At 39.6% G+C, this 24,604-nt stretch overlaps 1 protein-coding gene across 1 annotated transcript in view; it reads right to left on the bottom strand.

The window, feature by feature from the left end:
- The window catches only part of LOC132149426 (cAMP-specific 3',5'-cyclic phosphodiesterase 4C-like), a 48,669-nt gene extending 31,665 nt beyond the window's left edge, over nucleotides 1-17,004 (bottom strand). The window contains exon 1 of the mRNA XM_059558657.1: nucleotides 15,814-17,004. Coding sequence (XP_059414640.1) covers nucleotides 15,814-16,109 — 296 coding nt within the window. The 5' untranslated portion in view covers nucleotides 16,110-17,004. The remainder of the gene's footprint in view (nucleotides 1-15,813) is intronic.
- Between the last annotated feature and the right edge of the window lie 7,600 nt (nucleotides 17,005-24,604).

Here is a 24,604-nt window from a genome sequence, read left to right as displayed (position 1 = left end):
CATAGGATGCACAAATATACAGCTGAAAAAAGTGTCCAATAGCCTTCGTCATCCCTATAGGCCTGACTACACGATCATTTCACGCGCACACAGGGGCAAACATGTAAACAAGTGCAGAGGGGACAGGAGAAGCCGCAAAACTAGGGCAAGTGGAAGAGCAGACTGTGATAATCTGAATTTAAGAGGGAGAAACAAGGTCTTGCTGTGCTTAGTGTTGATGCTAATGAATTACCCTTGTTGAAGTCATCACTGGCTCTCTGCCCGTTCCCAGCATCACAGGAAATTTTAGCTCCTGCTCTTTTGCAGATGTCCAGACCCCTGCTGCCAATCACAGTGCAGCAGAGCACAGCGCTGCTGGGGAAATCTCTAACACATGGGCCCATCCAGAAGCAGCACTCAAGGGCCTTTCATACTGCACTTGGTTCATCGTCATTCTGAACCCCAAATTTCTGTTACGCTCCCTGATTTTAAATGTAAAGGAACTTTTCACACTTGTAATCTATAAGCGGGGTTAGCACTGCTTTTTAACAGGGGTTATGAAACCCTGCTCCAAAGCAGAGTCAGCACTGCTTTTGCTGTGTTAAACCCACATGAAATGATGCAGTGTTATAATGTTAATGCTAAATGTTTAGCAACACAACAGTCAACAGTTCTTCATATTCACATGCTTTGGACTGTCACAAAAACACTGTGCAATGTGTAGCAGTTGTTTCAAATGTGAAAAATGTGAAATGGTAATGGGAAATGTGTCAACTGGAGGCTGAAATATCAATTTATAATCAGAAAAGTGCAATCTGGAGTTTGGGCAGAAAGTTAGTCACGTGAATTCAGTGCCTGAACCAACAGAAAGCTTGGTTTGTGTGAGTTTATACATTTATACACTTGACAATGGACACTTTTTGCCTGCAAAATTTTGCTGAAATGTCAATAACGTGACCGCACTTATAGTATATTCAGCAATATATTGAGGATGCACAATGCTAGAGTCATTATGTAAACAGGTTGCATGCTGTGTTTGTCCAAGCAATGACACTGACACGCAAAAAATCCCAAATAATAAAAAAAAACCTATGGTTTTGGAATGTACATTTTGAAATGTCAGATTATGAATAGGGCTGGGTATCGAGTTCGATACTTTAGGCACCAAATTAATTGCCTTTTCGATACCTAATCAAAGAAAAACACGATGTGTTCGACTTGACACAGCACTGCGCAGATCAATAGGTATTTGATATCAAAGTACCGCGAGAGAGATCTGAAAGCTTACGGAGCCGTCTGCTGTCTATAGCTTTATTCTACGTTTCAGAAAAAAAACCTTCTTCCACACCACACGACCGAAAACCTCCATTGAGTGTTTGTAAGAACTTCTGATTATGATCCAATGTGTGTTTTGGCCCCATAATGTTGCTGAAATATGTTATTTGTAGCCATTTATATCAAGCTAATTGCTACACCTGCGACAGGGGAGGTTATAAACGTGTAACATGATTGACATATGAGCAGTGAATGAGCTTCACACAGCGTTCACAGAAGAGTAAACACAGGCAGAAAGCGCTGGAAGCAGCTAATGTTCTTCAGTAAATCAGTGAAGAATTAATAGAAAAGATATTCTAAGCTATGCATTATAAAACAAAAACGCTCCAGTGCAATCTAGCCTAAAAGATGTGGAAACTGAAAACTATTTGAATTTTTTTACAATTATTAAAACTGATTTATTGTGTTGGTAACATTTTGTTCCTTCATGCTTTTTATGGTTGTTGTTTGTTTTTGTGCTGTGGCTCAGGAGATGAGTGACAAGCTGAAAAAAATATATATATCGAAATATATATATCTGGTATCGAAAAAACTATCATTCAGGAAACGGTATTGAAAACTTTTGAAAGATAGCCCTTCTTACGAATACCCAGGAATAATGGTTGACCCCGGGTAAAGTGTGAGTAGTTCAAATGTGAAACAGGATTACCCAGGATTCAGTTTACCTGGAGTTCACAGTGACCCAGGGTTAACTATTTCAGGTATGAAAATCCCTACATAAATCTCGAATTTGAGAATAATAGACTTAGTCCCAGCATGGAAGGGAATCCTGGGGTACACAGGGGATCGTAGGTCTTTAAATACCACGAGAGGCATGAGTTTTGTACTATGACTGTTCTGCTTACGGGCTGGGATTCCAGATCAGACAAGCTACATCTCCTGAATCAGCTTCACAGAGGTCAAGAGATGGTCCTGAGGGACCGAAGCTGTGTCCATTACTGTAACTCAGCACTGTGATGTAATGACCAGATCAGTCAGACGTTTGTCGATACCTGCCGTGTCCTAGCATCAATAATGCAAGAGCCTGTTCTAAGTTTATCATGAATTATCCGCTGCGGTTTTGGTAAAAAAACAATCACAGTACATTAAATACAGCTCAGCACTGATGCTACAGAGCAGGAATGTGTTTCGACTGAAACCAAGAGACATTTTAAGCATCCCAGCAAGTACAACTTGTAGGATCCCTGGAACCAACCCGAATGTATATTTTTTTAACAAAATGTTAGTTGTTTGCAGGTTATGTAATGCGAGTGACTCAGAAACAGCAGTTTCCAGTCCAGTTCACACATGACCAGACCACAGCCGACTCCAACCGAGCAGGCCGATGCATCCTCCCGCTCTTTCTTTCTCTCAAAGGATATTCATTTTGTAGACTAAACTGTGTGCAACCTCAAAATCACGACATACCAAACCAGCGATCATGAAAATATTGCATAATAAATTCACTGAGGATGCGGTAATTATGTTTATCTGTGAGCCGGTTCGTTGGACCGAGTCATAATGTTGTCTAAATGACTAATGTTTAGCATGGAGACGTGTATTTGCGAGCTAATTCATTATTGGCTAGTATAAGCAAACGTAATATTGTCTTGGATCATGGTTCAGTGTGACAGTCAGAGCCATATTTTGCTGATACCGCAGCCATCTGTCCTTCCCCAGTGAGCAGGAATGACACTTTCTTATAATTATCCTGTGGGTTGAAGCCAGTCTATCTAGGGGTTACAAATTCCTGGTGACATTGTATATCAGGTAGGACAACAGGAAACCCTGCCTCAAACATAACAGGTGGATCACATACATTTTAACTGAGGGACGCTCTTCATATCTCTCTAACACCACACTGTAAAAAAATGACTGTGATTTTAACGGTAAAAAACTGTGAAAATGCTACAGTACAAACCTGTTTACTGGTTAACGGTAATTTCCTGTAAACTTACGTTCCCAGAATTCTCTGCGTTGCATTTCAAATTTTGTTTGAATTTGATGTTTTTTCTTTGAAATAACTATGTTTCTTCTTATTTTTTTCTCATCTGTTATGTTTATTAGGTTTGTATGTTACATAAAATGTTGTTAAATTAATGTTTATTGCATATTTCAGTTTAATGAGTCTCACCATGATGGTGTTTAGTGCTTGTGTGAATGACACCGTGCACCTTCTATGTATCTTATTATTTAAAAGCTGCTTGTGATGGGCTTTGTTTCACCACATGACTCTCTCATCACCACCTGCTTTTGGTGGTTACCAGTGTAATACAAAGGTACAAAACAGATTTCAGTGCTTCAATAAGTTCGTATATTAATATTATATCAGTTAAATTATGGTATTAAACTGTAAATATAAAGTAAAACCGTTAAACCTACAACAGTGTAACTGTATTTTTTAAGGTATAAAACCGTTAAACCAAAAACGGTATAATTTTTTAACAGAATTTTTTACGGTATAATTCTGGCAACCACAGCTGCCGGTTTTTTACCGTATATTTTACGGAATATTTTTAACAGTGCAGGTGTGGTAATGCACTCGGCTCAGCTCTGTTTTGTTTGCTGTCCTGAATTTGAACTAGACTCACATGCAATGATCTGTTTGGCTGACAACTCTGTGACATGTCGGTCTCTCTCAGAACTGCCGTCCATTGAGACAAGAGTCCACAGTGCTCACGCACTCGCATTCAGACATGCTTACATATTCAGAGAGGGTCCAAGTTCCCTTGACGGATGTCACTACACAGCTTATCATCAAAATGTGAGAATGAAGGCTGCTGCTGTGGAGCAGCTTGATTCAGGATGTCTGTCTGATAACACACAGAATTCAGGACTCCTCACACCTCCACACAGATCCTCGCGGAATACTGCCGTGCTAATGCTAAACAGACGACTGTGAGAATTTACCTCTTTGCAGACAACCAATGGCAACCTGGGAATTTAAAACGTCACCCTGCATCAAGTAATACACTGTCAAAGAAACATTATGGCTATGGCTTTTTGTCCATATTAGCATATGAAATTGACGGTTGGGGTTATTTATGAACAAATTATATTATGGCTAAACTAGACTATTTTACATGGGATTGAAGCTGCATGAAAGAGGCAAATATTCATATAAAATAACATAAGTGTACTTATTTGCACAATGTACTTCACAATTGAATCTATTTTCATTTAAGTGAGAATCACATTTTTACTGATTGGTTAAAATGTTTTAATCTCCAGCTCTAACCTGCTGTGAACTTTCTGAAGCCCATCGGATTATGTTTTCTAAGTAATTTAGAAAGAGTAACAGAAAACATTTCAGCACACACACACACACACACACACACAAACACACACACACACACACACACACAAGATAAATAAAAATAAAAGTATTTAACACAGAGCAATAATGCCCGAAATAGCATCACTGTCTCCATCAGAGATAGCAGTTTAATTGCAATGGTTTCAATAGGTAGTGATTCTGATTCCTAAAAAAATCAATTTAATTGATCATAATTTGAGCGATTTAATTTAGGCTCTTTAGAGATTCTGATGTTTCACTGCAGTGCATATATCAGCTATTATACAATGTGTTCGAACATTTCTCAATCTTAATTTATATCGCATTATTTTGGCTATTTGGTTTCAACTCAAGTGTTAATAATTAACTTTTTTGTTTTTCAGTAATTCCAGAAGTCCTATCATTAACTTCTTGTCAATGATCTTTCAAATTTTATCTAGTGTGTATATATATTATAAATTGTCTACATAAGTATACTTATGTCAGTCTGCTTCACTGCAAAAGCAGGTGTTCAGCAGCTATGTGAATCTACTCCATCAGCATCTTCCACTTTCTTCAGACCTAAATAATGCTAGAATTCAATCCTCTAATCATATATGTTACAGTAGATGTTGTGTAATGTGGAAAAGCTCCTGGTTTCACTCTTCCAGGCATTAGGCAGGGAGATATAGGCAGGTCAAAAGAGGGTGAGCATGGTGCAGCTTAGCCTGTTGGTGCACGGATAAAAACAGATGTCGCTTACCGTGACATCACATGCCCAAACCTGAGGTCCAACGTTATCCATGAAGCTGGATGCCTAATGCTTGCTTATTAAAGCACTCGACTGAGCTACACTAATATAAAGTTTAGACAATATAAATCTAAAGTTTTTTTCCAAAGACTGTGCTGATTGCTTTTTTACATGCAAATAAAATGAATGGTTTCACATTTTTATTTTCCATGGAAGAAATACATATTGATTTGGAACCACATGAGGGTGAGTAAATTAATTAAAATTTTATCTTCAAGCTGTATCAACAGCAACTGTGGCATCCAGTTGATTTCCACAATACTGAATTGTCTCTGACAAAATGCATTACAAGCAATGCACTTACAATGGAAGTCCATGGGGAAAATGTACAGTGCCAGAATAAGCATGAAAAATATACAATTAGCCCCTGCCCCTTTAATCAGCAATGGTAAAGTGCCCCTTTGGTTACTTGCAGTTGTGCCATGCTTTCTTTATTGCTTAGAGTTTGGGATTTAAAAGAAGCGTTCCATTCTTACCAAATACGAATTTGTACAATTAAGCAGCCTATAAATCTCTAATACTTTATCCTATTATAGCAGATTTTTACCAGTGTCAGATTTGAGATGGAGGACAATGTATATGCATAGTTTCCTCCAGGTATTATATAGCCATTATCTCCTCGGTTTTGCCTAATTTCTCCACATCTGGATTGGAGCATGGGTATTTGAAGAGCGTCTCATGCTGCAAGCATGGAATAATCCCATTAAACTTTTTCAGAAGCTTTAACTTGGTAATGATCGTGTAGATTTCAGATAGCCAGCCTAATTACACAGCAGAGATGGAGCAGAGGGAAACCACAGGTATCTTGAGAGCAGGCGGATGTGTCTGGGTGTGAGCTAAAAGGCTGGTGCGTTACTGTAAAGTGTCGTGGGGAACTGATGGATGGCACAGAGAATGCAAGGGCTTCGTGAAAGGCAGCAGTATCATTTACAGGGCTGTACCCACAGGGAATGGGAGAAGTAATAAGTGACGGCAGAAAGTCTAATGGCGGGCAGTTCATTCAGCCACTGGGGAAATGGACGAGAGGAGGAGAATTAGATGAGTTTCCTGGTCCTCTGATGATCTCTGCGGACATGCACGGGAGAGGGAAGAAATTATAGATTTTAAGATAGGCCAACGGTGTGATTAACTCAGCAGTGATCATGAGCAAAGCGCGAGAGACAATGTAAGTGGCACACAAGGCCAGGGGAAGAAAGAAAGCACAACAGGGAGCACAAAAGGCGACTGGAGGAAAGAGAAAGCAAGGGATACAGAGCGAAAATCAGACAAATAAGATGATAAAGATGAGAGAGAGAGAGAGAAAAGCAAGCAGACTGCTGAGATCGAAGTCAGTGATTATCACGCGCAAAGAATCAAATGAACACAGGCTGGTGAATATGCTCAAAGCCAGAGATATGAGTGAGAGACACTCATCCGTCAAAAAAGGAAGGAGGGGCCAAAGCCACCAGACAATAACAGACTCAAGTGTCGGGGGGTTTCAATAAATCAGCGAGGGATCATCGGGGCAACAAAGATGACATTTGAAAGAAACAGAAAAAAACACTCAAACACAGGATGCGTAGCATGTTGAGTGCTTTGAAGTATGAAAATTCTGAGGGCAGCAAAGGCAAATAAATGTGGAGCCTAGGTAAGCAATATATGGGAGGATAGATTGCATTTTCGGCAGTGAGGAAGGAGAAGCAGATGCCTTGAGATGAACAATAATGGCCTTTAGTATGTAGCTACGGACTGGTTTGCATGGGGTACAAAGTATATTTACACAAAGTGTTACATCTGAAACACCAATGCAATTGTTGAGCTCATTAATCACAGGTGTATGTAATTAAGCACTTCACAATTTGACAGCTTTCCAATATACTGCCAAATAAACACAGCGCATTTTGCATGTCTCCCTCATCTAACACACCTGATTCAAATCATCAGCTCATTAGTAGAGACTGCAAGACCTGATTTGGGTGTGTCTAATAAGGAAGACATACAATGTGCAGGGCAGGGGTGCCTCCAGGACAGGTTTGAAAACCACTGGAAAAGATGAACTGCGTGTTTATTTGGCAGGATATTGGATATCTATTCAGTTCTAGGTGCAACAAAGCAGACCAGACTGAGTAAGAGGCAACAGTAGACAGAAGAAGTAATCGAAAACCAGCCAGTGACTGAGAATAATAAACTCTTATAAACAACAACTAGGAACAATGTGACTTACAGGAGATCTGTGGGTTCTCAGAGATGGCAACTTATTGAAAGTGTAAATGAACTACACATTTAGCAGCAATAAAAAATATTTTCCTCAGCATATTAAAGCAACATACTGCGCATCAGGGAATTAAACTTCCTTTTGCCTTTTTGGGCAAAATGTATCTATTTTACACAGGCACAAAATGTAACCATAGCAACAGAACTGCAGGATGAGCTGTTCAATGTCGGTCATTCTCTCCTCAGTGGTGACTTCCCAGAGTGCACTGGGTTAGGGGACACATTCAATAATGCTACCTCCTTCCCAAGGTAAGGTTGCACATGGTTTCACAAATTAATTTCATGTGAAAGAAATAAAAGCTGCCTTTGTCATCTGAGAAACGGTACTGAAGGCATGGCGTCTTATCAACTTGTAATGACTGAAAGCCAGCGAGTTTGGGAATACGAGTGACAGTTCAATATTTCAGTGAGACGTATGGTTAAAAAGGCTCAAAAAACAGTACAAGCTATAGCTGAAAGGGAGTAAACAGAAGGAAGTGATTATATTGAATAGTAAATAAAAAATGCTGCCACCGACAAAAATGAAAATTGAGTAAAGCTGAACGATCAATCCTCAGCACCAAAGGTGTTCAAAACTCTATTTGGAGTCATGGTATTTCTAATAAATCAGTCATCATGCTTCCTCTAACGGACAAACATGTATAGGTGGGAAAAATACTAGTGACAGTCCTTAAAAAAAATCATCAGAGAGAACAATGGGCTTCTATTGGCCAAAGCATCTGAGAGGTTAAAGATCCTGAGATAACTGCTGATTCCTTAGTTGGTGTGCTGAGACACATCGCCTCCAATGATTGAACTGAGAGCAGATATGCCCCGGTGAGGTTACTTTCCATTTTATAAGTCTCCTAGAAACTCATTTGAGATCAAACTGTTCCATCAAGCATCTACCTGGAAATGGTTCAGACTCTGTCAACAGTGCTTATTTGAAGGAATTCATTTAAACTCAATCGACAGCACTCGTGGCATAATTAGGGCCCCAAGAAATGTTTTTTTTTTTTTTTTTTACCCAAATTAATTTTTTGGGGATTCTGAGTTAATGGTTTAATTTTAAAATCAAATTTTATTAATCAAAATGATAAACCTTTAATAATTGAATAACTTATCGAACATTTAAGAATTATAGTTCCCTATTTAATGCATTTTTACATTCTGTGGTGTTTTTTTCTGGATTCTCTGTTTTATGGTGTAATACAAATGTATTATTACAAACAATGGTAATCAAATCAGTGCATAAAACGTCATCCATTTAAATGCTATAAAATGTAATAAGTGAAATTTGAACATTACCTTTCATTTCTTGGCAAACAAAGAGCTGATGTTTACTGTTGAAATTAAAACATGGACCAAAAATAAGTATTATTTGGTATTCCTTAAATTATTAATAATAAAATTAATTTGTTGTTTTTGTTGTTGTTATGAGATGAAAAGTACATTATGTTGTACAACAGTAATATATTTCTGTCAATTGTTTTTTTTTTTTTTTTTTTTTAGATTAAACAGAACTTTTTTTCGTCTTTGTGTATTTTGACAAAAATTGAAATGCTTGTGAAGTGAATTCTTAGAGCAGCTCTGGAGATTATATAGTGGGATGGCAGATGCTGAAAACACCACAAGTGTCACGTCAGCTTTAACTATTGTGTATTAGATGAAACTGGACCCAGAGAAGCAGAACATGTAGAATTTATATTTAATTAGTAATGATGAGAACAACTTTTCAGGTCTAAAAATACACATGCGAGTGCTTTTATAAAATTACAAGCTTCACATTTTTGTTTTAAAGGTTCAGGTTGTAGGACCTGCCACGAGAGGGCGCACTATCAAAACAATAACAATTGCATGGTTTGATGACGCCAAGAAGGAGCGTGGAATGATGGGATTTGTTGTTTCGTACCCAACCGCTGACAGCCATCAATCAGACGGAAAAATAAATCATGGATCTAACGCGAGTTCAACGATTTGCGCGAGTAGATTACATACAAAGTCAATGCAAAGATGCGGTCAGACTATGGATCAAACGCGTTCTCGCATAGGTCTAGAGACACGATGCCCCACGTTTGGCGTGTATTCTCTTGGTCGGCGTTACGTCACAAATCATGTGACCTGCATAGCAACAAGCCGCCGCCGTGTTTGAAGGGTAAAACAAACCGAAGGCAATCAAGGCAAAGCCCGAGGAAAATCAAAAAGGTATCTATTCACAGAAGTTTTGTTGTGGATTATGTCAGTTATGGATACTAACGGACTACTTTGTATTAATGATGAATGATATCTGTGTATGCGAATGTATGTCGGTGGTGAGAAGTGAAGTGAATGTAATAAAACACTCATGTAAAGCGCTTTGTGACTAACGTTAGCTAACGTTACATGTATGTGAAAGGCGCTAGCAGCTATACAAATACAGATCTTCTTTCTTCTATTACAGAATGTCTTATCAATATATAGAAAGTCTACTTGCGCCTGCATTGACCAGGTACCACAGAAAGCTGTCGCTTGTAGGTTTAACGTTACAATCTTGTCCCTATCGACATCCAGCTGAGTCCTGGGAGAACAACCCAAAGGCATGGCCCAGGCTCGAGTATCCAGACATATACAATTACCTCATCAAATCCCCTGGTGTGAACACCATGTGTACATACCATGTGTCCTACACTTGCAGTCATGTTTAAATACCCATCAAGCATCGATTACATTAACTGTTCATTTAGAAAAAAAAAAAAGTTTATTCAAAAGCACTGTGTTACACAATGGCTGTAATGAGCTCAGTCTGTCAGTGGCACAGTTTGTACAGTGTCAGTGAGGGACACGGTTTTTTCAAAAAAGCAAAAATAGACTAACTGCAGAAACGTATCTTATTCCCCACACAACTAGTGCATTTCATTGTTGCTTATCAGTGTAGAGCTGCCGACCATTATGCATAGCAATGTCATAACATAGCAACAGAAAATTGAGTGACCATCTCTGCAGTGGTATTATTTTGTTATTTCTTTGATTTGCCGAATCATTGCTAATTTTTTAGGCATGATTCTCGGCAGTTTTCTCGACATATCTGCGCTCATTTGTCTTCCGCTTCGTGTTGCTTAATGGCGAGCGCTTGTTTGTTTTACCCTTCGCCGCGGTTGCTATGCGCGCACAGTGCATTATGGGAGTAAAAGTCCCGGATGTCCGACCTCGAGAATGCCCCATTATACTAATCTTGTTGATCGTTAATAGCATAATAGCATACGTTTTCTGTAAAGATACGAATCAAAACAACTCACCTGTCGAGTAAAACACAAGCGAGATCGGCATCTCTTTCTAGTTGAAGTTTTCCGCGAAGCTACTTCTGCATTTGTCCACACACTGTTGTCATGTTGTTTCTACGTCAGGTAAAGGCTTGAACAAAGGGTAATTAACGTCATTGACAGGCGACTGCACTGCCCCGTGTCACTGTTTAGAATGGGATTTTCTCATGATTTACAAGTAGTTGAAAACATTAGAGATATTGTTAGTAACCAGCTGGACAAAATATATAACACTAGCCTAGTGTTTTTATGATATTTTACTGCAAATATCTTACAAATTGTACCTTTAAATCCTTCAGAAATTGCCCCTTTCATTCTAAGTGCTTCACTGTAACCCTCAAAAGAAAACAAGAGAGGAGTTGCAGTATTTTTTAATAATAATCAAAATTATGCCACAACTGCTGTTGATTGAGATTAACTTGCACAGAACCCTGAATATTTCTTTAAGGGTGATATAAGACTGTCAAAAAAGGTCATGAACTTCATCATCCTCAAACACGGCAAAACACGAGGCAGTAGTGTATCATTGGGCATGCAGCTGTGTATGAGGTTTAAGTTTTGGCCCCAGGCTCAGAGGAACAGATGACATTGAAGGGGTCCTCTGGACTCAAAACAGTATATTACTTAAGCTCAATAAATACATATTGGGGGCAAGGCACCCTGCTTAGGGCTCCCATTAAAAGGCTGCCGGGATATCTGCATAAAAGAATAAATATAAAAATTTGCCACTGCGAAGAAGACCCCCGGCCCCCCACCCCACCTCTTGATGTATGATGTGACCATACATGCAAATTGCTCATTATCATCCATGTCTTTCTCTTAAGCCTGCAGCATTGCATGCACAAATGCGTCCACACACAAACATAGATATACATATACACACACTATCCTATCCATACATACGTGAACAGGCTGATAACTAGCAACAATATGCATATTTTAAAAGCAGTTTGAGGTATTAGAAATGTCCACTTTTTCATCAGTTTTGATGTCAAAACGTAAACAGAGATGCACACAAGACAATGAATAGGCTAACCATATCATTACAGGTATTTACATACAATTTTTTTTTTTATAATTTACTGTGATAAAGCAATACATACTATATAGCAAATCTTTGCTGTGTGCTTATGTTGTCACACAATGAAAAGTGCTCTATCGCCCAGCTCTGTTTATAAAGCTGGTTTATATCCAAATGTATCTGCATACTCATATAAAATAATATATACTACATAGCAAATCTCAATTGCTTCACTTTTATTTAGTAGCAAAATGTAACTACATTATTATAACCAAGCTCTTTATAAAAAGTTGTTTGTATATGTACATATTAGGGGTGTAAGGGTTCACAAAATTCACGGTTCGGCTCGATACAATACACTGGTGTCACGGTTCGGTTCGGTACGGTTCGGTACGTTTTATATACAGCAAAAAGAAAAAATTGGCAGATAAATTTCCTTGATTTTTAAAAAATGTTTTATTTATTAAAACTAACAAAGTATGTTTTTTTTTTTTACATTGAACAATGATGGAGCTATTCTTTACCCATCTCCTATGGTGTTTTCTTAGCAGCATACTGTATAAAACAAAAACAGCTCCTTATAAAAAAAATGAAAATGTTATATTAGTTATGAACAAATACAAAGATGTAACTTTTTATATGGAACTCTATAACTCTTTATATTGAGTGTGTTTTTACTCAATTGGTTCTCTATAGGGCTTATGTTTTTTGGAACAAAGCAGGAATTACGGTCTGTCTGAAATGAGCTCGTGAAGGAATATTGTAACGGGGCTCAACTACATTAAGCATGTTCTTAAAACCTACGTTTTCCACTACAGAGTAAGGCGCTCGCTCACTCAGTACGCGCTGAAGGCTCGTTGCAAAATGGCTAATGCATTTAACAGACCAGAAATAGAAGATCCTCCAATAACCAACAGGTCTGGTGTTTGGGTGCACTTTGGATTCCCTGTAAGCTACAATGGTGATGATAGAATGAATGGTAAATAGTAAGGTCTCATATCCGCGGCTATAACGTAAATGTAGCCTACCAATCGCCGTGGTGATGTCTTTTGCCCTGTTTGAATCCGTTGGAAATGTCTGTCTAAATGATGCGGGGATAGTTTGTTGCGTGTATGTTTCTCCTTTTTTCCGTCTTTTCCCGGATACTGACACACTAATGTGATGTCGGCGTAAATGAGTTGACATGTTTCAAGTATTCCCGCTGGTGTTTTTTTTTTTTTTTTTGTATTCCCGCTGGTGTACCTATCGTTGTTTTTTTTATCCACCACTTTCTTGCCATCACCATTATAGCTTACAGGGAATCCAAAGTGCACCCAAACACCAGACCTGTTGGTTATTGGAGGATCTTCTATTTCTGGTCTGTTAAACGCATTGTCCATTTTGCAACGAGCCTTCAGCGCGTATTACTGAGTGAGCGAGCGCCTGACTGAGTAGCCTAACATAAACATATAAGTTGGTGTTTTTTTCTTCTTCGGGGGTGTCAGGGGCGTTGCCTGTTACGTCGTTTGGGTTATTGGGCTACCTTGTTGAACGCATATCATTATATTTCACAATTTTTTTATTTTCCAAATATAATTAATTAGTCCAACGAACCGTTCGGTCCATAATGCGTACCGCGTACCGAACTGAAAGCCTCGTACCGAACGGTTCAATACGAATGCGCGTATCGTTACACCCCTAGTACATATGTAAGCATAGATACAGTATACTTGTGTAGGGCTACACACACATACACACACACACACACTATATAGCAAATGTCAACAGCTTGATTTTGATTTTTGCAAAATGCAAACTATATTATTGTCCAGCTCTTATCTGCTAAATGCGACTGTAAGGCATCACAATATTAAGATATTTTAAAAATAATAATTTTTCTGTAATGCTGCTTTGGAACAATGTGTAATGTAAGAAACTGCAAGGGCATATCAGGTTTAGCTTAAACTGGCCTTTAATCAATAAAAAAGAAAACTGTGTAAGCAGTTTATGTGACCTTACATTGTCAAGTTATTAATAATCAGTTTAGGATTATGCATGTAAACACACTTATTGACACAACACATACTGGACGACCTATGGAGACCTGTGATTTTGCTGGATGATCGTGTAACAAAATGTGATCAATGCGATGAGAAAGTGAGCAGATAGACATGGACATCTCTACTTCTTAAGACATCACATCAGCAGAGCCACACATATCTTTATCTGTCTCTCGCGGTCTGTTTCTCGCACTGTGTCGCCCGCCCACAGTAGAAGCAGGACAGTTCGAGCCAGTGCTGCTGCACTCATTCTTGGACTGGCTGTAAGCGTGTCCTGGTGAAGGGAATTCAAATCAGGCTTTACTATACAGTCAGGCAGAGCTGGCCTGGCTCCCATGAGCCTGCCGTGCAGGCCGTCTGTGGCCTCGGCAAAAGTTGACAGGAAGGAAACCGGGGCCTTCGGCTCTTGGCCTCCCCTGGGGCTCATGCCCCTCACAGAAGCGGATTATTACAGTAATAATCACCTAATTTGGTGAGGCGCCACTCAACAGAACGGCACATTTCACCTCTTCCAGCACTGATATCAGTCTGTATGCGCATCAGTCTACGTACAAACACAGCAAGCAACACCCACACTTATCCTTGAGGGTAAAAGCAGTGTATTGTATGCTTCAGCACATCATGCAAACCCACAAAATCAACATGAATGTCAGTCTGACAAATGTGTTTCTCTGTCTAAAACGAATTCAAGTTGATTATTTATAACAGCGCTACACATGCTTGTGGTAGTTCAATTCAAATTCCAAGGAATACAGTGCATCTGATGTTTCTGTGCATGCTTTGGCTTTTTGGCCAACATTATATTACAATTAATACACTTGAAAAAAAAATTCCAAAAGGGGTGCTGCCATAGAACCCACTTCCTCAAATCATACCCTGGAGGTCCAATGCACTGCAGAATTTAGCTCCAACCCTAATCAAAGTCACCTGCCTGTGATTTTCTAATAATCACAAGACATTGATTGGCTTTGATTAGCATGCTCAGGTGTGTTTGATTAGGATTAGAGCTAAACTCTGCAGGAAAGTGGATCTCGAGGTCCAGATTTGAAGATCCCTGCCATAGAAGAAACATTTTTGCTTCTCCAAAGAACTATTCAGTGAGCTTTTCCTTAAAGAGACGTCTTTTCTTAACCACATCAACTCTGGGGACCCACCTGTGGGTCCAATATTGCATATGCCTAATTCTCAAATAAATCTAAATAACAGCTGAAGTGGTTAAAGACCATTAAACTAAAGAACATTTTTCCACTATAAATAACTTTTTATGCAATGGAAAGATTCTATGAATGCTAAAAGAGACAGAATTACTAATCTGTACACTAAAATCAAATCATGCCATTTGTCTTAATCTGATTTGATGCTTGATTAGATCATGCATTTTTTTTGCCACACGCATATGGTGTCTGCACGTGCCAAGAGCGAAAGCGCATAATGATCCAAATATTCTCAGAACAATTTTTTTTAGCGCTATACTTTATCAGTCACCCTAAACTTCGTGGTGTCCACAACATGTGGGCATGGGTTCTCCAAAAACCCTATTACATGCGCTTCTTCTACACTTTTAATCTAGCTCATTAGCATTATTAGTAATCGGTTATGCCATCAGCTGCTCATAACTGGTTCGAGGTTACTTCGAGGGGTCACGTTCGAGGCATTTCAAACTCACGCTCTCTAAACGCTGCTGGTGCCGTTACGCATAACGCATCATCCAGGATGCCCACGCGTTCTGCCTCTCCACATAAAGCACTATTAACCCTTCCATCATCATTATTATTAGTTTTGGGCGTCCATCATACAGAAATGGCTCGTTTGTTCACACGTACTTAGTCACTCGGCTTTCTTACCGCTTGCTCCCATCGCAGTTGCTCATGGACGCGCTGGTGGTTCCGTGGAACGACGATGGCCAGGACATACGGGACTTCTTGAGCCCCGGCCGGTCACTCGTGTCCATGGCATTTGATCGCTCTATCTGTCGGTGGTGATGTCGGTCGGTGTCAGAGTAACCGCGGTGTTTGATTTTGATGGGGGTCCGTGGCTGTCTCCACAGATGCTGGGGGGGCTTGAGGGTCGCCTGTCCCTCCCGGGGAACCGGCAGCGAAAGAGACAGACTCTTTTTAGAGCAAGGTGGCGGTTCCATCATAGTGCAAAATTAATCGATACACGGAACACAACGTGTTAAGAGGAATAAAAACAATATGGCTATGTATTCGTTAAGAAATCAACCCGTCTACTGTCCGTAGCTGACTAGTCTCCATGTCTAACAGCGGAATGTATTGAAAGCAGGTCCAAAGGCAATAAAGATTCAGTGCTTTTGTGAGAACTAATCACAGTGTTCAGATAAAAGGTGATGGCGCAATGTCGTCCTGTCTTCTTGTCATCTCCGCAGTTATGTCGATGGTGAATCCAAAAAGTTCCTGTGTATCAGAAAGGCTCCACTTTAAAACATCTCAAGGCGTCGTAGCATCCGCGCCGGTGAAGCTCTTCCCCTGAAGTTTGTCATAGCGCGTCGGGTCACTTGTGTTCAGTAGGGATTTATTGCTTTTATCAACCCTCCAGACTGGTTTCCTGCCGCGATTATTGCTGCTAAAGACCCCACATGCCTCTCCAAGCTCTGGTGTCTCCAACTGGAGCCATGAGAACTCTGCGATGTGGAGCAATGTTGTACATCTGGAACTAACGGCGACTAAAACTCAAGCTCGCTGTCAGGAGATTCACCTTCCACCTCCATTAAAACCTCGCCGTGAACAGTTTCATTACGCGAATCATGTTGAATTTTGCCTGGAGAACAGCGCGCGTGGGATGATGGATGTATGAGAGAGATCCATGCACGCGGCTTTTTCGCTTTCCTCTTTCTTGAAGCATTCGTTCAATTCCGCGAAATCATGATTGTAAATCAAGTTCACCGATCTTCGTGCTGTGTCTTAGTTAGTTTTGCCGTCTTCTCTCGCTCGTATCATTCAGTTGTCGACAGACGTTTAATTATGGCATTTGAGAAACACTGTGCCGCTTCACCCAGTCTCCACCATCTCTCTCTCTCTCTCTCTCTCTCTCTCTCTCTCTCTCTCTCACTCTGTGTGTGTTTAAGAGTCCGCGCCTCGATGCAGTTTTCTCGTTCACTTTGACGAGTTGGACCCAAACAGCTCCAGTCGTCAGCAGTTTTCCCATAGGAATTGATTGCGCTTGTTATTCCATTAAATAAACATATCGATTTGACCAGTAATGTGAGGTGCATTTGGAAATGACAAATCGCCATAATTATATACATCCATTTTAAATGAAATAAATATATAATGTGTTGGGGCTAATGATTCTAACCGCATTAAACAGGATTGGATTTGTACAACTGAAGTCTTATGCAAATTGATAATCTTTTATATGAGCATTTTTATCACTTATTTATGGGGATAGGCTATTTCCTTTGATGTTTTTACCATTGTCAACATGGGCGCATTATTCTCAAAGGATGTCTGCTTAAACCACTGAGCAGAACTGTAATACCTGTTAAAATAAGTATCTATCAGCCTTCCCATTCATCTCAATTACAGACATGCTCGACTGGTGCAAGATCCCCATGTACACGATTTCAAATCTACCATTTTTCCTCATGGGCACACAATTCTGCTGCCAGGTTATTTTGAGCCAACCATCTAATTACAGCTACAGACAAGGAAAAGGGTTTTTAAGGGCCCTCCAAGAATCACTATAGAAAACGTCTGGGCTACTCATGTATAATAAAACGAAATATTAAATATTCATTGAAATAATCTGAAAGTATTACAGCTATTTTATCATAATATATGGCTACTTTTCGGTGGCCACTAACAAGGCCATGCTAACCAGCCAAACTGACTGTTTTAAAAACACAAGAGGTTAGCTCCGGCATTAGCACAATTAAATGACTGAATTCATATCCTAAGCCAGTTAATCCATCAAGCTAATGGCATAGCAGTGTTTACGATTCGAAGGAAGGTCTTTTTTCATTGTGAAACATAATAATAGGATCGAACACTTCTCCAGAGCGAGCGCACCCTTTACAACTTGTTGCGTCCTCTTTAATCCCATTGTTGCAGGGAAATCTTTGGTGATTAGATAATTAACCTTCGCTTTCATGCCCACCCTTTGGCTTTCAAATCAAAGTCAAATTTTTTAGCCTGAAGACAGAATCTCTACTTAATTTTCAGTTAATAGTGATTCCCAATCCTGGTCCTGGAGGCCACCCTACAATACAAATTTGGGTGTGTTCCTTATCTGAAACGACGATTTCAAGTTTTGGGAAGTCTTGGTCTACTTACAAACTAATGAGTAGAATCAGGTCTATTTGATTAGAGAAACATCCAAAAGATGTACTGTAGGGTAGCCTTCAGGAACAGGGTTGAGTTAAATTCATCTCTAGTTACTGAGCAACCAGCGACTGTATTAACGCAATACCCAAATGCCCTTAAACATCAAAGCATGTATATTGATCTTCTAGATCTCTCATGCGCCTGTCTCATCTGTCTCTCATTTCCGCTTTAAACTTGACAGGGGTGATATTGATACTTCACTCATAATTAGATTGCACTCACTCTTGAATCGCTGTGACGAAAGGCTTTTGCAGTGATTCTGCTTACATTAACTAACTGCTGTGATAATGGAGGTTTCTTTCAGCTGGACTTCTTTAAAGTCACGCATCTCCGCGACGCTGGGTACACGAAGTACAGCATTAGTTTTATGTATAAACTGACATATCCAATAGGCAGACATTGAAATATGCAACTGGGCGTGCAAGGGTGTCCGTTGGACTTTTGTAAGGATTGAATATTGGTTTTCATCACACTGACTTCACTGTTAATGATAAATACAGCTGAAGACTAAATCACTGCGGACAGCTTAAATAAAAAAGGGCTCCCATTTACATTCCCAATGTGCACCTTAATGGAAATGTCAAGCACTTTCAATTTATTCTGCTTATGCTGGATCAGATTGGCAAGCTCACAGCTCACTTACCCTTCTTTCCCCTTTCACCCCATAAGTTAGCCTGAAATATCACAGCTTACACTCTGATACGGGGCAGTAATGTATCTTAGTCAAAATAATAAGGCCAGTGTTCAGAGTGCATCTGGTGCGCCGCATCTTCAGCGAGCAGTTTGTCTGCTCCTATTTTCGTACTGCAATTGAGCGTATGCTACTTCCCAGCCCACTCAGAAGCACACATGCCTAGACGAGCACTGAAACATGAAAGGCGATTTCTCAATGTAATGCCAAGAAAAGCTTTTCGTCTGGCTGGTGGCCCAAACTATAGTCTTAGCATGCACCATTGCTTTTGGGAAAAGGCTGTAATATTAATCTGATCAATGCAATATAAGTGCAAATGGTTGTGCATCCAGCACCTGTATCACAGAACAGTAAATATGGAATGCAGTTTGGCTTGAATGATGTGTAACCGCCTCCTACACATGGATATGTGGTATGTTTTGTCGCTTGGCATCTGAAGAAGCTGAATATTAGTCCAGGACGAGGCATGCCTATTTCAGCCTTTTCTGCAGCTCTGTGCAAGGAGGCAGCACTTTGTTCTTCTGTTCACCAGGCTATTACCTGGTTCTGTCCATGTCCCCTCTACTAATAGATAGCCTGTGTGTGCATGGCATGAGGGGAAATGTTGACAGAGAGCAGTGTTAACATCATCAACGAAAATTACTGACGAACACGGACATGAACAAAGGGTCTTCGTTTCAATAACAATAAAGAATCTTGGTGATAACTAAATAATTTTAAATAAAACATACTGTTAATGAAATGAGCCAAAATAGTAACAATACATTAAAATATTTAAGACAAATACACTACCATTCAAATGTTTGGGGTTGGCAGGAGTTCTCTAATGCTCAGAAATACAGCGAAATATTATCACAATTTAAAATAACTTCTATTTTAATATATTTTAAAATGTAATTTATTCCTGACAAAGATTTACAGAAGTCTCCAGCCTTCCGTGTCCTTCAGAAATCATTCTAATATGCTGATTTGATGCTCAAGAAATATTTCTTAATATTATTGATGTTGCTTAAATTTTTTTAAATTATTGAGAAACTCAAGCACTCAGCAACAGATCATTCAAAGACATTAATGATGAGTTTCTGGAAAAGGCGAACACATGAGAACAATGTGGCTTTCTGGAAGAATAAACAAAGTACTCTCCAGTCGCCTAATTGCACCTTAAGTGAGTTGCAGGAGTTGTGAAAGCAGAGGCTGAGGAGTGTCAAGATGGGCCCAGAGACAGGGTTGAGTGTCATTTAAAGCATGCGGCCGGCCAGGGTGCCCTCGCGCTTGCAGTTCACCATGCACCATTAACATCCACTCTCATTACCTTTTGGCCCATCATCTCAGACGCTGACAATATCGACAGCATTAACATACCCACAAGATATCATTTTCCATTCCAGCTGTTAGAGGAAGAGGATGACATGTCAAGCCTCACTAGATGATGATTCATTTGAACCAGACACCGCTTACCCCCCCCCGAGAACCGAGATGTACTAGAACATTCTGGTACATCTGGCGCAGTGAGAGTTAATGCTATCCAATCACCTCCTGCATGTTTTATTATCTTCGCCTTTCTTCTGTTCAGCATTTTGGGAAATCACAGGTTTCTACAGCAGAGTCAACACCAACAGTGCAGGGGGACTGTGTGGGTGGAAAAATGAAAGGCAGAATTCTAAAACTGTTTGACATATCGTCCACTCCACCGCTATGCTTCCCTTAGAGCGCTCGAAGAGCTTCTCCGTCCACAAAGAATTACAGAGCTTTATAGAAAATGGAAATCAGAGCATAAGTGCACATACGTCAGAACATAATAACAGGGATCGGTTGTAGTGCATTCAAGTGCCGCTCTCTATTAACATCTGCAGCGACATGCAAAGAGCAGGGGAAGTCATCCAGTTGGACCGAGCTAAAACATGCGGTGGTCCATTTGTCTTATTGATCTACCAATGTTCCATAACAACATGTTGCCGTTTGCATTAAATCCACCCTTACAGATTCAAAATGGCCTTATTAGATGCCCTTTGGCTTCTTGAGTGTGTTTATTCATTTCATTTAGCAGGCTTGCCATCCTCTAATCTTCAGCTCAGTGACAAGTGGCCAGAGGCACATAGGCTTAGCTCTGGTCAGCCAATCACACCAGCCTTTTAACCTAATTATCAGGACAGGCTGAGTCTCCGGAAGAGGCTCTTGTCTTCCTGCAATGGTCCAGGGGTTGGAGGGCACGGAAACAGAGGACGCTGAGCATCGGTCGTTTGAAACGAGGGCGAATGGGAAATATCTTCCCATCACCTCCAACGCTAATTCATTGCGGCAAACATTCCAAACCGAATTTGAGATGGGAAACTTGACATTAACCCCAGACAAAAGGTAGTGGAAAATGCTGACATTTTCATTTTTTCTTATTTCTAAATGATAATGTCAAGCCACCCTACGAGTATCTCCTCCTCCGGAAACTCCATTTAAAGTCTCCCGATACAGCAGCGTGAGGCCTGTACTGACATTTCTCTACTCTATGGAGATATGAATCACAGATTGTTTGTGTTTATTGATGAGCAATCCTAATCTTCAAACCTTAACCTTTGGCGCTGACAGAGTGGGTGCAGAGTGACTTTTTCAGGCAGCCAGGTCCAACAGGGACGGCCTTTTTCAGCAGCCAAATCCAACTCCACGGGGCTTTCACTCACACTCACTCTCCAAAGCGCACAACATTGTTTTAGTATAACACCATATCAGCCTGCATAGGATTACATTACTAACTATACATTCGTTCCTCTCATGAATTAGTAAAAATACAACAATACTCTAATTCAGACGCACTTGCCCAGTGTGTGCAATAAATATGACTTATAATCAAATATACAAGTCAGTTTTCTTTCTAATGTATTTTTATACTAGATTTAGGGACAAAAATATTTCAGGGCAAGAATGGTTCAGGAATATATTTAATTTTAACTTTCGGAATGCTTAGGCATGATACATTAGAAGAGAAAAACACTTTCTGTAATCCAGTAGGTTCTGCTTTTTGTCAGTTGTCTATCAGGGACACTAGAATTCAAACGATTGGCTGAGGGCGCCGAAAAAAAGCTCACAGTCACATCACACGCCCTTCACTGGCATGACTTGAATTGAATTGAAGCAGTTATTACAGTGACGGTTTTGAGATCTGAGCAGAGGTGTAACAACAGAAGGTTTAAAAAAAACAAGTTGTGCAGCAGCAAAGATGCGCTCAAGGGCAAATGCTAGAGCACAGATAAAGGCTGTAGGTTGGCGAAGGGTTTCATTTTCATTATGTTGTAGCGTATGAAGCAACAGGACTGCATTATTGTCATATTGAGGTCCATAAAGGAGACCTTGGCATTAAGGATGACACCTAACCTTGCATGCCATCATAAAGTCTGGTGTATATTGTGTATTCTGACACAGAATTTAGACAGGAAACACCACCTGACAGATATGAACAGACTAAATACATTGTTTGTGACTTACAATGGGAAGTGGAGTCTTCTGAGGCCAAAGAAAAAAAAATCCACAAAAACACTGGTGTTAATCTATCCCAACTATAATATTTTTGGAGAGTATGTGAAACACATCTGATTTCATGGTTAATGATTCATTTTTGAAAAAGGTGCCAATAATTTAAAATACTAAATCAAATATTCTATTTAAATCTATGCATATTGACAGTTTGGGTGAATAATGAAATAATGAGAGACAAAGCCAATAACAGAATCCAGGTCAAAGAGACACATTTGAATATAGAATTATATTTTTAATTTGAAACAATGCCATAATAGTAATAGACAATGCCTGGGTTAGACCGATTTTACCCAACAGGCCTATGGGTTATAATGAAAGCTTAAGTTTCTGCAATTTACATCGGTTTCACAAAATTACTATATAATAACTCAAGATTATTGCAGATCTGCGGTCAAGAGGGAAATGAAAAGTGTGCATATCTTACCCTGTACGTTATCGTTAAGTAAAAGAAAGAAGTGTCTACAATGTGGTTTAAAATAAATTATATATATTAAAGTCTTTGCGACAGAAGCCTCAATTCCCTTCCATGTTTAAATGAAAATAGCAAAAAAAAAATTTTTTTTTAACTTACAATGATGAATGTCAAATATTAAAAAAAAATTATATATTAGAAACAAAACTTTCTTCAGTGTGATAGATCTGTTAATTCTCCACACGGCTGTAAAGACAGCACTGAATAAATGAAAAAGTAACAAAAGCTTGCACGCTACAGACTTTGTAAACAGTGTGTACAAGGCCATCTGAAGCGGAGACTAATTGACACCAAGTGCTTTGACAAAGCTGGAGGCCACAGTGGTTTGACCTTCAACTCAAAGATCTGATGAGAGAGGTCTTAGCCAGGAGAAAAAGGAGTTCAAGCTTGTGGATACAGTATCTAGATTGAAATGTCAGACAGGTATATGCAGTACACAAATGAAGAGAGATGTCCAAATGAGTGAGAGATGTGACAGAGGAGTAGATGTGATTGGAAGACCCTTCTAGATGATGAAGAGTATCTCCAATTCTCATCTCTGAGAGAGAAACCTAATGGTGAAGCTCCAGGAGGGTCGTGAGAAGAGAGACTCTTTCTGCTGACTTTTTAAAACGAATTGCCCGAGATGACGATGACACTCACCCAGAAAAATGGAAGAATGAAAATGGGTAAAAGATTTTGGGTAAAATTTGGAAGTGGGGCGGGGGTTTGATTTATTTCAGTGTCTTAAAGACAAGATTGAGGTTCTTTCTTCTAAAAGTTCCAGGGCAGTCGGCGAGATGCTGGTTAATGGAAACAGTATGTTCGGTCTGCTGGGCGCACTGACTTTACATTGGAAATTTTGCCCAAATGATTTTGAGAAAATCAGATGTAGTTTTTCCCGATGTGAAAAATACTGAGGAGGAGGATTTGGGAATTTCCATCATGATACAGTAAGGAAAACAAATCAATGGTCTTAAAGCTCATGTTCTGACACTGATGGCTGAAACTGATATTGAAAAATAGAGTCGGAAACAAAATAAAGTCGGAAAAACAGCGTACATTAACACTAAATTTGAATAATTGTTCTGGAGACCATTTGAGACCATAGCCTTCATGGGTCTCAAAACCTCAAGCCTCATTCTTGGTTTTGACTTATGGACCGCAGAGACTCTGCCAAAGCTTCATGACTCTGAAAAAACAGAAATATTAACTACAGTCAAGAAAAGAAGATTTCATAGCGAGCTAGGAACACAGCTGTGATGGATGGTCATGGCTACTTAGCCAGTGTATAATGCTACGTTAGCTTCTTCGCTAGCCATTCTGTTCAGTTCTGTTGTTTTTACATAGCTAGGCATTTTAACCACATAAGCATTTAGTAAAAATGGGATTCTGTTGTATCTGTACAGCTCAGCATTTGAAAAGATGTTTCAACACATTCAGCATTTAGCCTGGTTCTTTGATTGGATTTTGATTCCAGCTCTGCTAATCATCACAAGATCCTTCCCAAACTTTGTGTATATTGTGATATCAACAGGTCTGAACGTGAACAAGGTTCATATTGTGTGAGTGTGATGAATGCAACAGGAAATCTATGACAGAAGACAAATTCAACTTTGATCTGT

The sequence above is a fragment of the Carassius carassius genome, chromosome 9 (genome assembly GCF_963082965.1).
Source record: "Carassius carassius chromosome 9, fCarCar2.1, whole genome shotgun sequence".
In the NCBI taxonomy this organism is placed as follows: Eukaryota; Metazoa; Chordata; class Actinopteri; order Cypriniformes; family Cyprinidae; genus Carassius; species Carassius carassius.
This window is presented reverse-complemented; position numbering and strand designations above follow the sequence as displayed.